At 40.1% G+C, this 14,864-nt stretch overlaps 1 protein-coding gene across 2 annotated transcripts in view; it reads right to left on the reverse strand.

Annotated features, from left to right (window-relative positions):
* AKAP6 (A-kinase anchoring protein 6) overlaps positions 1 to 14,864 on the reverse strand; it is a 532,388-nt gene that overhangs the window by 386,231 nt on the left and 131,293 nt on the right. For both annotated transcript variants that reach the window (XM_081290017.1, XM_081290018.1), the window contains exon 3: positions 7,422 to 7,779. In XM_081290017.1, coding sequence (XP_081146143.1) covers positions 7,422 to 7,745 — 324 coding nt within the window. In that variant the 5' untranslated portion in view covers positions 7,746 to 7,779. The remainder of the gene's footprint in view (positions 1 to 7,421; positions 7,780 to 14,864) is intronic.

Here is a 14,864-nt window from a genome sequence, read left to right on the forward strand (position 1 = left end):
CCAAACAGAGACAGTCCGGTCACACTGCCCCATTAGGACACCCCAGCAGGGAGCCTGGGGCCCACCATAGCAGAGTAGTGACGTCACTGGAGCTCAGCCGTCGGAATTCCTTCCCAGCAGAATCCACGTTAGCAGGCACAGTTTAACAACACAAAGAAGAAACAACAGAGTAATACAGAACCAAAACAAATCTATAGAAGAAAGCAGAAACACGGCAATCAAATAGAGCTAGAAAGTAACGTGGACAACATGAGAAAACAAGGGAAAAAAGGAGTACAAACAATGGAGGACAACTTAATTCTACAGGAGGACATAGAAACATCAGAAGCAGGGATAGGGAAAGAACTCAAGGCATACCTAACTCGAATGGAAAGGAATATTAGAGAAGACATGAGACAGCAAGTCCAAGCAATAAAAGTATATTTTGAAAATGAATTAAACCAACAAATTCAAGTGGCAAAGAACGAGCTCTACCAGGAGATAGAGATCTTAAAAAAATCAAACAATAATGCTAGAATTGCAGGAAAATATAAACCAAATTAAAAACTCAAACGAGAATATTACAAACAGACTTGATCAAGTAGAAGTCAGAACATCAGATAATGAAGACAAGGTTTATCAACTTGAAAAGAATATAGTCAACACAGAAAAGATGCTTAAATCCCACGAGCAATCTATTCAAGAGATATGGGATGTCATAAAAAAACCAAATTTGAGGGTCATCGGGATAGAAGAAGGCACAGAGACTCAAACCAAAGGAATGGACAGCATATTAAATGAAATAATTCTAGAAAAATTCCCAGAGATGAAAGATGAAATGGATTGCCAAATCCTGGAAGCCTACAGGACCCCAAACATTCAAAACCATAATAGACCAACTCCAAGACATATAATTATGAAGATAGCCAACGTACAGAACAAGGAGAGAATATTAAAAGCTACGAGAGAAAGGAGGCAGATTACATTCAGGGGTAAACCAATTAGGTTAACGACTAATTTCTCATCACAGACTTTGAAAGCGAGAAGATCCTGGAACAATGTATTTCACACGCTGAAAAATAATGGATTCCAACCAAGAATACTGTATCCAGCAAAATTAAGCTTCAGATTTGACAATGAAATTAAAATCTTTCACGATAAACAAAAGCTAAAAGAATTCGCAGCAAGAAAACCAGCACTGCAAAGCATTTTGAGCAAAATACTACAAGAAGAGGAATTGAAAATAGTGCCCAAAACTAACAGCAGGAGGTATCTCAGTAAAGGGGGAGGAAAATAACCAAAAAAGTAAAACCAGCCAAACTAAAATAAATAAATAAAGAAGCATGACTGGAAGTACAAATAATATCTCAATTGTAACTTTAAATGTTAATGGCCTAAACTCACCAATCAAGAGACATAGGCTAGTAACCTGGATTAAAAAAATAAATCCAACAATATGCTGCCTTCAAGAGACTCATATGATAGGAAAAGACATACACAGGCTGAAGGTAAAAGGTTGAGAAAAATCATACCACTCACATGGCCCTCAGAAGCAAGCAGGAGTGGCCATACTCATATCGAATAAAATCAACTTTAAACCTAAGTTAATCAAGAAGGATAAAGAAGGACACTATATACTGTTAAAAGGAACCATCCACCAACAAGACATAACAATTATCAATTTGTATGCACCAAACAATGGAGCTGCAACATTCATAAAACAAACTCTCCTCAAGTTCAAGAGTCAAATAGACCACAACACAATAATTATGGGTGACTTCAACACACTGCTCTCGCCATTAGACAGATCCTCTAGACAAAAACTGAATAAAGAAACTATAGAACTCAATAGCACAATCAATAACCTAGACTTAACCGACATATATAGAATATATCAACCATCATCAAGTGGATACACGTTCTTCTCAGCAGCATATGGATCCTACTCAAAGATAGACCATATATTATGCCACAAGGCAACTCTTAGTAAGTATAAAGGCGTGGAGATAATACCATGCACCATATCTGATCACAATGGAATGAAATTGGAAATCAATGATAAAAGAAGGAAGGAAAAATCCTACATCACATGGAAAATGAACAATATGTTACTGAATGATCAATGGGTTACAGAAGGCATAAAGGAGGAGATGAAAAAATTCTTAGAGACAAATGATAATACAGACACAACATACCGGAATCTATGGGACACAATGAAAGCAGTTTTAAGAGGGAAATTCATTTCTTGGAGTTCTTTCCTCAAAAAAAGAAAAAAAACGACAAATAAATGAACTCACACTACACCTCAAAAACCTAGAAAAGGAAGAGCAAAACAACAGCAAATGTAGTAGAAGACAAGAAATAATTAAAATTAGAGCAGAAATCAATGAAATTGAAACAAAAAAAACCATTGAAAAAATTGATAAAACTAAAAGGTGGTTCTTTGAAAAAATAAATAAGATAGACAGGCCCTTAGCCATGCTAACGAAGAGAAGAAGAGAGAGAACTCAAATTACCAACATACGGGATGAAAAAGGCAATATCACAACAGATACTACAGAAATACAGAAGATAATTAGAAAGTATTTCGAAACCCTATATTCCAATAAAATAGAAGATAGTAAAGATATCGATAAATTTCTTAAGGCATATGATCTGCCCAGATTGAGAAAGGAAGACACACACAATTTAAACAGACCAATAACAAAGGAAGAAATAGAAGAAGCTATCAAAAGATTACCAACCAAGAAAAGCCCTGGACCGGATGGGTATACAGTGGAGTTCTACAAAACCTTCAAAGAAGAATTAATACCAATACTTTTCAAGCTATTTCAAGAAATAGAAAAAGAAGGAGCTCTTCCAAATTCATTCTATGAGGCCAACATCATTCTGATCCCAAAACCAGACAAAGACATTTCAAAGAAAGAAAACTACAGACCAATATCTCTAATGAACTTGGATGCAAAAATTCTCAATAAAATTCTGGCGAATCGAATACAAAAACATATCAAAAAACTTGTGCACCATGATCAACTAGGATTCATCCCTGGGATGCAAGGATTGTTCAATATACGGAAATCAATAAATGCTATTCACCACATCAATAGACTTAAAGACAAGAACCATATGATCATCTCGATAGATGCAGAAAAAGCATTTGACAAAGTACAGCATCCCTTTATGTTCAAAACACTAGAAAAACTAGGGATAACAGGAACTTACCTCAACATTGTAAAAGCTATATATGCTAAACCTCAGGCTAGCATCATCCTAAACGGAGAAAAAATGAAGGCATTCCCTCTAAAATCTGGAACAAGACAGGGATGCCCTCTATCACCACTTCTATTCAATTTAGTTCTTGAAACACTAGCCAGAACAATTAGACAGACAAAAGAAATTAAAGGCATAAAAAGAGGAAAAGAAGAACTTAAATTATCACTATTTGCGGATGACATGATAATATATTTAACAGATCCCAAAGGGTCTAAAAAAAACTGCTAGAGTTAATAAATGAATTCAGCAAAGTGGCAGGATATAAAATCAACATGCATAAATCAAAGGCATTCCTGTATATCAGCAACAAAACTTCTGAAATGGTAATGAGGAAAACGACTCCATTCACAATATCCTCAAAGAAAATAAAATACTTGGGAATCAACCTAACAAAAGAGGTGAAAGACTTATACAATGAAAACTACAGAACCCTAAAGAGAGAGAGAGAGAAGAAGATCTCAGAAGATGGAAAAATGTACCCTGTTCATGGATAGGCAGAACTAACATCATCAAAATGGCGATATTACCCAAAGTTCTCTACAGGTTTAATGTGATGCCAATCAAAATCCCAATGGCATTTCTTGTAGAAATAGACAAAGCAATCATGAAATTCATATGGAAAAACAAAAGACCCAAAATAGCAAAAGCAATTCTAAGAAGGAAATGTGAATCTGGAGGTATAGCGATACCAGAGTTCAAACTGTACTACAAAGCAATAGTAACAAAAACAGCATGGTATTGGTACCAAAACAGGCAGGTGGACCAATGGTACAGAATAGAAGACACAGAGACTAATCCACAAAGTTACAACTATCTTATATTTGATAAAGGGGCTAAAAACATGCAATGGAGGAAGGATAGCATCTTCAACAAATGGTGCTGGGAAAATTGGAAATCTATATGCAACAAAATGAAATTGAATCCCTTTCTCTCGCCATCCACAAAAGTTAACTCAAAATGGATCAAGGAACTTGATATTAAATCAGAGACATGGCGTTTGATAGAAGAAAAAGTTGGCTCCGATCTACATATAGTGGGGTTGGGCTCCAAATTCCTTAATAGGACGCCCATAGCCCAAGAGTTAATAACAAGAATAAACAAATGGGACTTACTTAAACTAAAAAGTTTTTTCTCAGCAAGGGAAACAATAAAAGAGGTAAATAGAGAGCCTACATCCTGGGAACAAATTTTTACCCCTCACACCTCAGACAGAGCCCTAATATCCAGAATGTACAAAGAACTCAAAAAATTAAACAATAAGATAGCAAATAACCCAATCAACAAATGGGCCAAGGACCTGAACAGACAATTCTCAGAGGAGGACATACAATCAACCAACAAGTACATGAAAAAATGCTCACCATCTCTAGCAATCAGAGAAATGCAAATCAAAACCACCCTAAGATACCATCTCACTCCAGTAAGATTGGCAGCCATTATGAAGTCAAACAACAATAAGTGTTGGCGGGGATGTGGGGAAAAGGGTACACTTGTACACTGCTGGTGGGACTGCAAAATGGTGAGGCCAATTTGGAAAGCAGTATGGAGATTCCTGGGAAAGCTGGGAATGGATCCACCATTTGACCCAGCTATCGCCCTTCTCGGACTATTCCCTGAGGACCTTAAAAGAGCGCACTATAGGGATACGGCCACATCAATGATTATAGCGACACAATTCACAATAGCTAGACTGTGGAACCAACCTAGATGCCCTTCAATAGATGAATGGATAAAAAAATGTGGCATCTATACACAATGGAGTATTATGCAGCACTAAGAAATGACAAAATCATAGAATTTGCAGGGAAATGGATGGCATTAGAGCAGATTATGCTAAGTGAAGCTAGCCAAGCCCTAAAAAACAAATGCCAAATGTCTTCTTTGATATAAAGAGAGCAAATAAGAACAGAACAGGAAGGAAGAGCTTGAGGAAAAGACTAACAGTAAACAAAGACGAATGGGGGGAGAGAAAGGGAGAGAGAAGGGAAAGCATATGGAAATGGTAGGAGACTTTCAATGATACACAAAATTATAAGAGGTTATGAGGGGCAAGGGGGAGGGGGGAAAAAGGGGGAGAGAATTGAACAACAGCAGAGGAGATAGAGAGGGAAGATGGGAGGGGAGGGGAGGGGAGGGGGGATAGTAGGGGATAGAAATGGTAGCAGAATACAACAGTTACTAATATGCCATTATGTAATAATGTGAGTATGTAACAGTTGTGATTCTGCAATCTGTATTTGGGGTAAAAATGGGAGTTCAAAACCCAATTGAGTCTAATGTATGAAAGATGATATATCATGAGCTCTGTAATGTTTTGAACAATCAATAAAAAAAAGAAATTATAGGATGAAATGAAGGTAAGATATCTCAATTCATCACCTTAACAGCTACTGTTTAACTACATAGAATTATTATGTTGACTTCATATCCTGTAACTCCCTTCTTAGAAGGGGAGACAGACCATCCCAAGGAATAGAGCTTATAGGCACAGGTAAGAGATGATGACAAGTAGTTACAAAGAGAAAAAGAGAAATCACCCTATAGGTTCATTACTCAAACACCAAATATAACCACACATTAATTGTACAAAAACTTCACATTTTTATTTAGAATTAAAATCTAAATTTTTACTTTTACATTACTGGCTTAATTAAATAAAGTTAATTGACATGTCGATATGTTTAAAATTCCTTAACATTGTTTTTAGTTAGGTCTTCTAAAAATATTTCCATTTTGCCCCATTCTTTTTTATCATTTACTACCTTTTTTGTGTAAATCTGAAGGATTCTGAAGGTAATAACTGCTTTCATTACAATCCCAAACCTGAATCTATTTATGAGAGTCATACATTAGTGGACAGGGCAAAGCAAAGTCCCCTAATTTCTATTTTATTCAAACCCCAAGGAGTTGGAGTGTTGTTCCTCTGATTAAATTAATGTTTCTGGAACTGTATCACATCACTCCCTGTCTCCACAGCATGGAATTTGCATTCTCTTGAGGCTGGTTCCTAATCTTCTGTTACCCTGTTTTGCATTCTTCCCAAGAACCTATAGAAAGAAGGAAACCCTAGGCCTTCTCAACCTGGGAGAAGCCCAGCCATTTGTGACATTCTGGCTCCTCTGTTCTCTTTTTCCCCTTCCCCTTTCCTCCCCTAGAATTTGTTGACTTAGCCTGGGAGGCTGAACCAGATCTTCTCTAAGCACTGAGGTGTGTACTTTCTCTTTACTGCCTATCTTTCTTCTCTGATGGCTACATCCTGTAAGTTATGTAAGTGTTAAGATCCAAGAATCTGTTTAGCCTTCTCTTTCAGGTCATTTAGGACAAACCTGGGTAGGTAAAAGAATTTTCCTTGGGATTCCATATAACTGGCTAGAAATTAACATAGGAGTTTACAAACCTAATTGGATATAAACCTAACTTGTTTTGCTGGTCATTGACCTAAGCATGCATTTCCCTCAATGACCTGAGAGAAAGGAGAGGGTACATCAGGGCCAGAATTCACAGTACATGTTTTAGGGGCCCTAGGCCAAAAACTCTATCACTAGCCCTTTTTAATAGCACCTCCAATTCATTTCCGCCAAGAGTCAAGCTTTCATAAGGGCTCTAGAAGCCACAGACATTTTTTAAATGTCTGAGCTTTAGATGAGTTGTTACAAAAGAACCTTTGTTCTACATGATGCATTGTACCTGGAGGAAAGACTTTATTCTAAAAAGAGAACACTGCCCTTCCCCACCAGGCCAGAATCCATTGTTTGCCACAAAGACAGCATCAGCTTCAATAGCAAATAATAACCACATGCATATACTCACAATCAGATCAGCTTGATGCTCAACCTGTGAGTCTTTAATTTATCTTTTGTAATCATTTAAAAATAATTTTATTCTTTGTAACTGATTTCTATGGCATTATACTAACATCCCTTGTTTTCCCTACTTCTCTGTTGTAGTCCCAAAGGCCAGTTTTATTGGAGATAATTGGCATACAAAGTAAAATCAGAAAAGAACTAATTCTGTCCACACCTACCTTCAAGAATAATGGTTTCAACCCTGTTACTCTATTTTTCTTCCTGGACGTTTCCTCAGTGGGGAATACAGAACTCAAGATCCACATGTCATAGCCTTTGTCAGCCTTCTGTCCTGAGAGAATCTAAGCCAAAAATCAGCCTTACCTTTAGTTGAACTAGGTGCACATCCACATGCTTGCTGTCTGAGTCCTGCTGGACTGAATAGGTTAGGTCCCGGACCCTCTCTGAGGTCATCCGGAGCCAGGTCTCAATTTCAGGTAAATGGAGGACAATCTTCCAGTCAGCCCCTGTGTGGAGTGGAGGTGGCTTTTCATACTGCTGTTCAGAATCTAGGTCCTTTGTTGCCTCTTCTCCCTCACCCTGCTCCACAGTGGGTGTCATGTTGATGGCCATGGGTGAAGCATCAGTAGCCATAGGATCCAGGTCCTGTGACCTCAGGGGGGAAAGTGTCACGCTCATGGTTAACATGGAGAAGTCTAAACCTTACTTCTTTCCAAAACAGCTGAAAGGCAAGAGGAAAGAAGAAAGCAAGAGTCAGACGAGATTGCCAAATAAAGAAATGGTACTTCACAGAAGAAACAGGATTTCTAAATTAAGCCAGATTTCTAAATTAAGAAACCATTGCTCATAACAAAAACAGAAAGAAGTACTTTGATTTTCTACATAGTAGCCCCAAGACTCAGCATGTAATAAGAACACAACATCACAGTGACATTGTCTACCGGAATATCCATTCTCCCCTCATTCCTTAGTAACACTGATCTTTTAGCTGTGAATATTTCGGCCTACAATTTAAAACTGCATTCCCTATCTCCTTTGCAGGCAGGTGTGTCCATGTGGCTAAGTTCTGCCCAATGAGCAGTAAGTAGAATTACTATATAGGAATTCTGGAACAGCTGCTTAAAGGGAGCTGACTCAATTAGGAGGGTCCCCCTTTCTGCCCTTCTGCTTTGCCCTTTGATTCCAGCGGGTACTATGGACTTGATGGCTGGAGCTCCAGCTGCCAGCTCAGACCCAGAGACAATTTTGAGTATATCCAGTGGAAGATGATGGAGCACAGAAATAAGAACAAGGGTCCTATAGGAAAATAAGGAGCTACTAGGTACTATGACTTCAGTCTTTGACTTTTTTTATGTGAGAGAGAAAAGCAAACTTCTATCTTAAGTCATGATTATTTGGGGCTTTCCTACTATGAGCATCTAAACTATTCTGATTATAACCAACATATTTCAAGTACATGGATAACTAGAGAGGGAATATTTTCTCATTACCAAAAACATTATGGTGACTTCAAATACTGTTAGATATTTGTTAGATAAATAGATATCATGAGAAATTCTAAGCTTTTACTTTTCTAAATAAAAGTTATAAATGATGGATTATATTAATTAGCATTCAAAGTAGATTACATTAATATTTGGTTATATTGAATTTTTAGAGGTGCTGGAATTTCAAGAGTAATAAATTGCTCTAAAATGTATAACAGTAAAATATTAGTCAAATAGGTGAAAATAACAAATATAAGTGATAAAAAAGTAAGCTTTTTTTTAGGATATAGGTTTTTTTTTTTAGTCTAGGAGCAGCCTCTTCCTCTCAAGGAAACAGATTCCTCTTTTACAGGTTTTCTTCTGATCATACACATTGAAGCTACTTTATACCTTCATGCTTATAAAGATGAAAAGTGACTGACCAAAAGATCAGAGATTTAATGTGATTGTCAGAAAGTAGCTCGTATTTCTCTATATTCTTAATATTCACTTAGTAACAAAATAAAAATTATTTTTACCTACAAAAATGGTCAGGGGAGAGGGCAGAAATCAAGACAGCTCCTAATTTGACCAGGAACATGCAACTTTCCACACAGAAATGTGCACAGGGAATAAAAAAACATGTAGAACTGACAAAGGCCTTAAGAATAAGTTATTCATATGACATACTATTTCAGAATTCTTTCAGCACTACAGTGTAATCCCCATCCCTAATTTCTTGGGCATCTAACTTTTGAATTAAATGAGAAGGATATTTGCAGGTGAAGTTTTGAAAGCAAAATTATTTGCAAAAGCAAAATATAAGTCATAGAGTAGGTTTATCACGTTGGTGCCTGCTTTAGAGAAGGGCTTTAGGCTACTACTCAACAGCTTTCTCTCCCTGATTGCAAGAGGGAGAAATCCACACTCCAAATTTTTAACCATGTTTGTATTCAGTTTTTAAAATAATAATAATACTAGAGCTGGGGTTGTGGCTCAGTGACAGCTCACCTAGCATGTGTGAGGCCCTAGGTTCTATTCTCAGCACCTCATAAAAATAAATAAATAAAATAAAGGTATTGTGTCCAACTACAACTAAAAAATAAACTTTTAAGAAATAATAATAATAATACTAAACTTAGCTATTTAAAAACCCCAATTAGAAGGTAACAAAATTTCACCAGGAATGACAAAATTCCATGAAGAGTAAGCTACTTTACCATTTCTTAATAAACCATACTTCGGCTTCAGACAGGCTCTTATTCTGATTTACCAAAACACCTTTAAATTATTAATTGATTCACTGCCCTCTGTGGGGTCAGGTTAGAACCACATCCTAGAGAGGGAATCTGATACACAAAGGTTAATAAAGGTTTCTAGTTCAAGGACATAGAACTGATTACAAATGAAGAACACATTCATATCCCAATGGTTCCCTCTCCTAAAAATTTAGATCCATTCAAGGAGATAACTAAATGCCAGGGTGGTATTCAATAAATTGCTCCAGCTATGCCCACATTGACCATTTGCCCCAACTCCTGCCCAAGAGCCCTGCATAACTGTGTCCTTCTGTTTTCTCTAAAATTCCTAAGTCAAGGCAGGGCCTTTTCTGGGATGCACATCCTACTCTAAACTAAAGAACATACCAAAGAATTAGTTCACTGCAATTTATGACTCAACTTACAACGTCTTTATATCAGGCTATGTACCAAGTAAGCACGATGCAGTTTTTTGTAGTTTAGAAAAAAACCTCCGTATTTCTGGACCTCAGTTTCCTGGTCTGTAAAATGAAAAAAAAAATTAAACTGGATGAACAGTAAGATTTCTTCTGGCCTAAGAATACATGACTGCTTATAATTATTAATTCAGAGATTTCAAAGCTCTTGGAAGCTTCCTACCTTAACTGAGAGCTGTGTAGCTACTAAAGAATGACCCTCCATTTTACCAACACACACAAACAGCATCAACAGATTTGTTCTACTTAACAGAAAAAAAAAATTGTCATGATAAAATATTGTATAAATTACTATTTGTATATTAGGTGTTACTGATTCTTCCCAAAGCAACAAACATGGGAGATTCTCCCCCATAGGAACTTGCTACTCCTTAGACTAACAATATAGATGTGGTTAGAGAGAGAGAAGAAATAGGATAAAATTATTAAACAAAAACTTGACATAAAAAATGCACATAAATTACAATTGAGAAAGAGGCAAGGAAACCTGGAATTCAAATTGCCAAAGCAAAATTTTCCTCCATGTATAGTTTCAACCTGGATATGATATTTCCCCAAATAACTGCTCAGACTCTAAAGAAGGGAATTTTTATAATCCTGAGAAGTAAAGCAAATCAGTGTTTAACTCAAGTTTCATTTCAACTTTTGTCTATTACTTTCCTTCACATATACTTTCACAACTGAGAAAGAAATGCCTTAGGTGTAAAAATAGCCTAGCAAGCCTGAGAAAGCAACATAAAATGGATTAATTATCCATTTTCTTTAGAAGGCATTTACTATAAATATTTAATTTTCAATTCTAGCAGTTCACATTTAAATGTAGCACCCATGAATAACCATAGTCTACCTGATTTTCACAAAATCACATTTGATTTGAAATATAAATTTATAATTCAAGGAAAAATGCTTTAAATTTTGGAGATTATAGTAACAATCTTTGTGTATATTTTTTCTGCCCCTATCAGGAATATTCAAGCTTGCTTTCAAACCATCAAATTAATCATTCTATTTAAATACAAACAAATAGTAGGAAATTCAGCACAAGTCTATACTTTTAAATGCTGTTAAGTATTGTGCTCTTCTTCTACAAGTCATCTTATAAAGGAAAAGATTCCCTTCTAGTCATAGAGAAATTGAAAGAAAATAAGACCACTAGAGGGCTGGGGATGTGGCTCAAGAGGTAGCACGCTCGCCTGGCATGCGTGCCACCCAGGTTCGATCCTCAGCACCACATACAAACAAAGATGTTGTGTCCGCTGAGAACTAAAAAATAAATATTAAAAAAAAAAATTCTCTCTCTCTCTCTAAAAAAAAAAAAAAAAAAAAAAAGACCACTAGACAAAAACTTCTGATGATACAAAGGGAAGCATTAGGCCAAGTGCACAGAGGTACCTACCAAATTATAATTCTGACTCCAAGATGATGTCAGAGGAGTGACTGGCCAGCTTTTTGGAAACCAATGGCCTCCCATTCCCTCCTCCTTATCAAATGCTTATCTGTGGTCACCTTTCCAGCATTAAGAGATAATACCACCTTTAGCCCAGCTATTGTTAAAAATAACATCCATCAAATCCTTTCCTGCCACAAATCTAGTGAAGAAGCAATATTTAAAGTGGAAAACCTGAAAGCATAACAATTTTAAAGCTTTTTTACTTCTTAGTTTGTGGAGGATATTTCCCACCTTACTCTATTAATCATCCTACCGCAACAGAAGAAAATACACTATGAATTGCTTAATAACAAGAACTTTTTCTGCTATCTCTTTGACATTAGCCAAGTTGAAAGCCTGACATTAGTAGAGTTCATTTGACTTGATGTATTTAAATCAGGATAGTGTTCTTTAACCAAATCAGAAGGGAAAAAATTCTAGCTACATAGTCATCAAAACTACCCATCTCTTTCTCCTTTCCCCTGTTAATTTTCTCTCCAAATGAAGGGGGCAGAGAAGTCAATATCTGGAGTATATGCTACTCATTGTAAATGCTTTTGTCCCTAAGATCCCCTCAGGATTAAGCATCTGGCTACTCCTCTCCACCCTCTGGCTCTCTTCTTAAGCCCAAACAAGATAAGGTTAGCATCAGGGCTGCTCCATGCCAATAGGCACCATTTCATATGCTCTCAGTGACCTAAATCTTTTGCTCTGAGAGGGCTATTACACAGCTATTTGGAAGCTAATGTATAAGCTCCAGGACTGCAATTATAGGCAGGCCTTTTGCAAACAAGTGATGATAAGTGAGCTGAGACAAAGAAGATGATTGCCAAAACAAGAATAACTACAGAAAAGAGTGTTTTGGTGGACTGAGCACATCCAGTCAGCTCAGAAGAACCAAGACTGTAATCTAAAAAATAAATAAATAAAATTAAAAATAAAAAAAGAAAAATTTTAAAGCAGGATAAATAGTTAACATGACCAGCTGATAAAGCCAATCTGAACTAATTAGATTCAGGTTATTTATTTTCTCAAGAAGAAACCGAGGAAGATGGCGGCCAAGGGAGTGCAGCACACCAGTACGCTGCGCCACTGTGCGGGAGAAACATGAGGTGAAATGGCTGAAGGCTACCTTGGTGGGAATCCCCAGTGAAATTGAGGTGCTCCAGAATCTAGAGGTCAGAATTCCAGCGCGCGGGATTCGGCTGCAGGGGCTTGGTCGCAGGCGATTTCTCCGAACGGAGGGAAGCAGTACTTGGTCGGCGGACCGCCCCGTGGATGGAGTCTGGGACGCGCCCGAGTTAATTAGCCGCGAGTTACCAGAGAGGGATTACAGCGAAGCGGATTCTGCAGGCTCCTGCCAGTGGCACACTGGCCGCGCTGAGTGCTGAATTCCAGCTTTGAAATACAGGAGAGAATCGGTCCAGTTCGATTCCCGACACCGGTCGGAACACGGAGGAGGACTGCAGCCGCCATCATGGAGAGCTGATGCAATCATCCCTGTTTTCTACTGATCTCGGCTCATTCAACTACAGAACAGGTGATTCCAGGCTGGTAGTTGCCTGCGTCGCGCAGACAGATCGCTCAGGCTCGGGATTGGAAACTCTGAGGAGAATACTCTTCAGGCCTCACCCCTGGCAAGGCAAGGCGGGCGCCGGGCTTTGAGCGGCCAGATTCTAGTTCCCCGGGTTGCTTTGGCCCAGGGCGGGAGATCCTTCTTGGCCCGGGGCTAGGGAACCCGCGGCGACTGTGTCTTTGACCCTGCCCCTGTCTGAGCGTACACTGAGCTGGGAGAGGTTGGAGCTGCCAGGCTCGGGCTCCCGGGGCTGCCTGAGCCTGAGGCTGGGGTACCTCTGTGGAGCCTGCTCCGAGCAGAGTGTGGCAGGGATCGGAGAGGCTGGGTTCTGGCTGCTTGAGCCCAGGGCCACGGAGCCTGCAGAGACCGCGAGCTGAGGCCAGCCACAAGTGAAACTTGCGACGAGGGGCAGCGGGACTCTGTCTCCTGGAACAGTTTTGACCCGGAGCTGGGGAGCCCGCGGGAAGTGCGTCTTAGACTCTGCTCCCAAGGGAGCCTGCACCGAGCAGGGAGAGTTTGGTGCGGCCAGGTTTGGGCACCGAGCAGGGAGAGTCTGGTGCGGCCAGGCTTGGGCTCCCGGGGCGGGTTTGGCCTGGGATTGGGGAACCCGAGGCGGTAGCCCTGAGGAGCCTGCTCCTAGCAGAAAGTGGCGGGGATCGGAGAGACCGGCTCCTGGCTCCCGAAGCGGCTCTGGCTCAGGGTTGGGGATCCTACAGGGACTGCTTCTTGGTCCGGGCCCTGCTGGGTGCTGCGGGGGCCTGGAGGGCAGAGTGGAGCTGCCTCCTGTGCCCAGAGCAGGCTAAGGGTCCCACCGGTGTGGTATCGCGACACCCCAACTGCAGCTGGGGCCGAGGAGAGTAGCCACCCACGCCTGGAACAGGACCAGCGACCCGACGGCAGGGTAGCCAAGTCAACCCACTTGGAGTGGAGGCCGTGAAGAGCTGCCGTCTGACCCTGCAAGGTAGGCAGTCCTGCGTCCCACTGGCAGGTCAGGCTCGGCAGCCGGCCAGTGTGGTGGACAAGTAGCATCGAGGCAGTCACGTCACACTGGTTGGAGTGGGGGTTGAACAGAGCCGCCGCCAGCGTCCGGAAGGAGCCCAGAGACCCGTTGGAGAGGCAGTTAGGTACCCCCACTGGGAATGGGGGTTGAGCAGAACTGCCGCCCAGGCCCGCAGGGTGGGCAGATCTGAGACCCACCTGCGGAACAGGCTTGGAGGCCGACCAGCGTGGTAGACACGTCACATCAATTGGAGTAGGGGTGGAGAAGAGCTGCTGCCCACGTCCGGATCAGGACCAACGATCCGAGGACGTGGTAGGAACGTCACCGCAATTGGAGTGGGGGCAGAGTAGAGCAGCCACCCGTGCCCGCAGGGCGGGCAGACCTACGACCAACCAGCGTAGTGGATAGATCACCCTGATTAGAGGAGGATCACAGCCACTACCCGCCCTACAAGAGAGATATCCCAAATATACAAGAGCAACATAAATAAACAGGGGGAAAAATTCAAAAACACAACAGTTTCACGAAGCAGAAAGAAACGCAAGCAACATGAAAAGACAAGGAAAGAAAGGACCACAAGCAATGCAGGTCAACTCAACT

Source organism: Spermophilus citellus (assembly GCF_964194105.1).
Source record: "Spermophilus citellus genome assembly, chromosome: 4".
Classification (NCBI taxonomy): domain Eukaryota; kingdom Metazoa; phylum Chordata; class Mammalia; order Rodentia; family Sciuridae; genus Spermophilus; species Spermophilus citellus.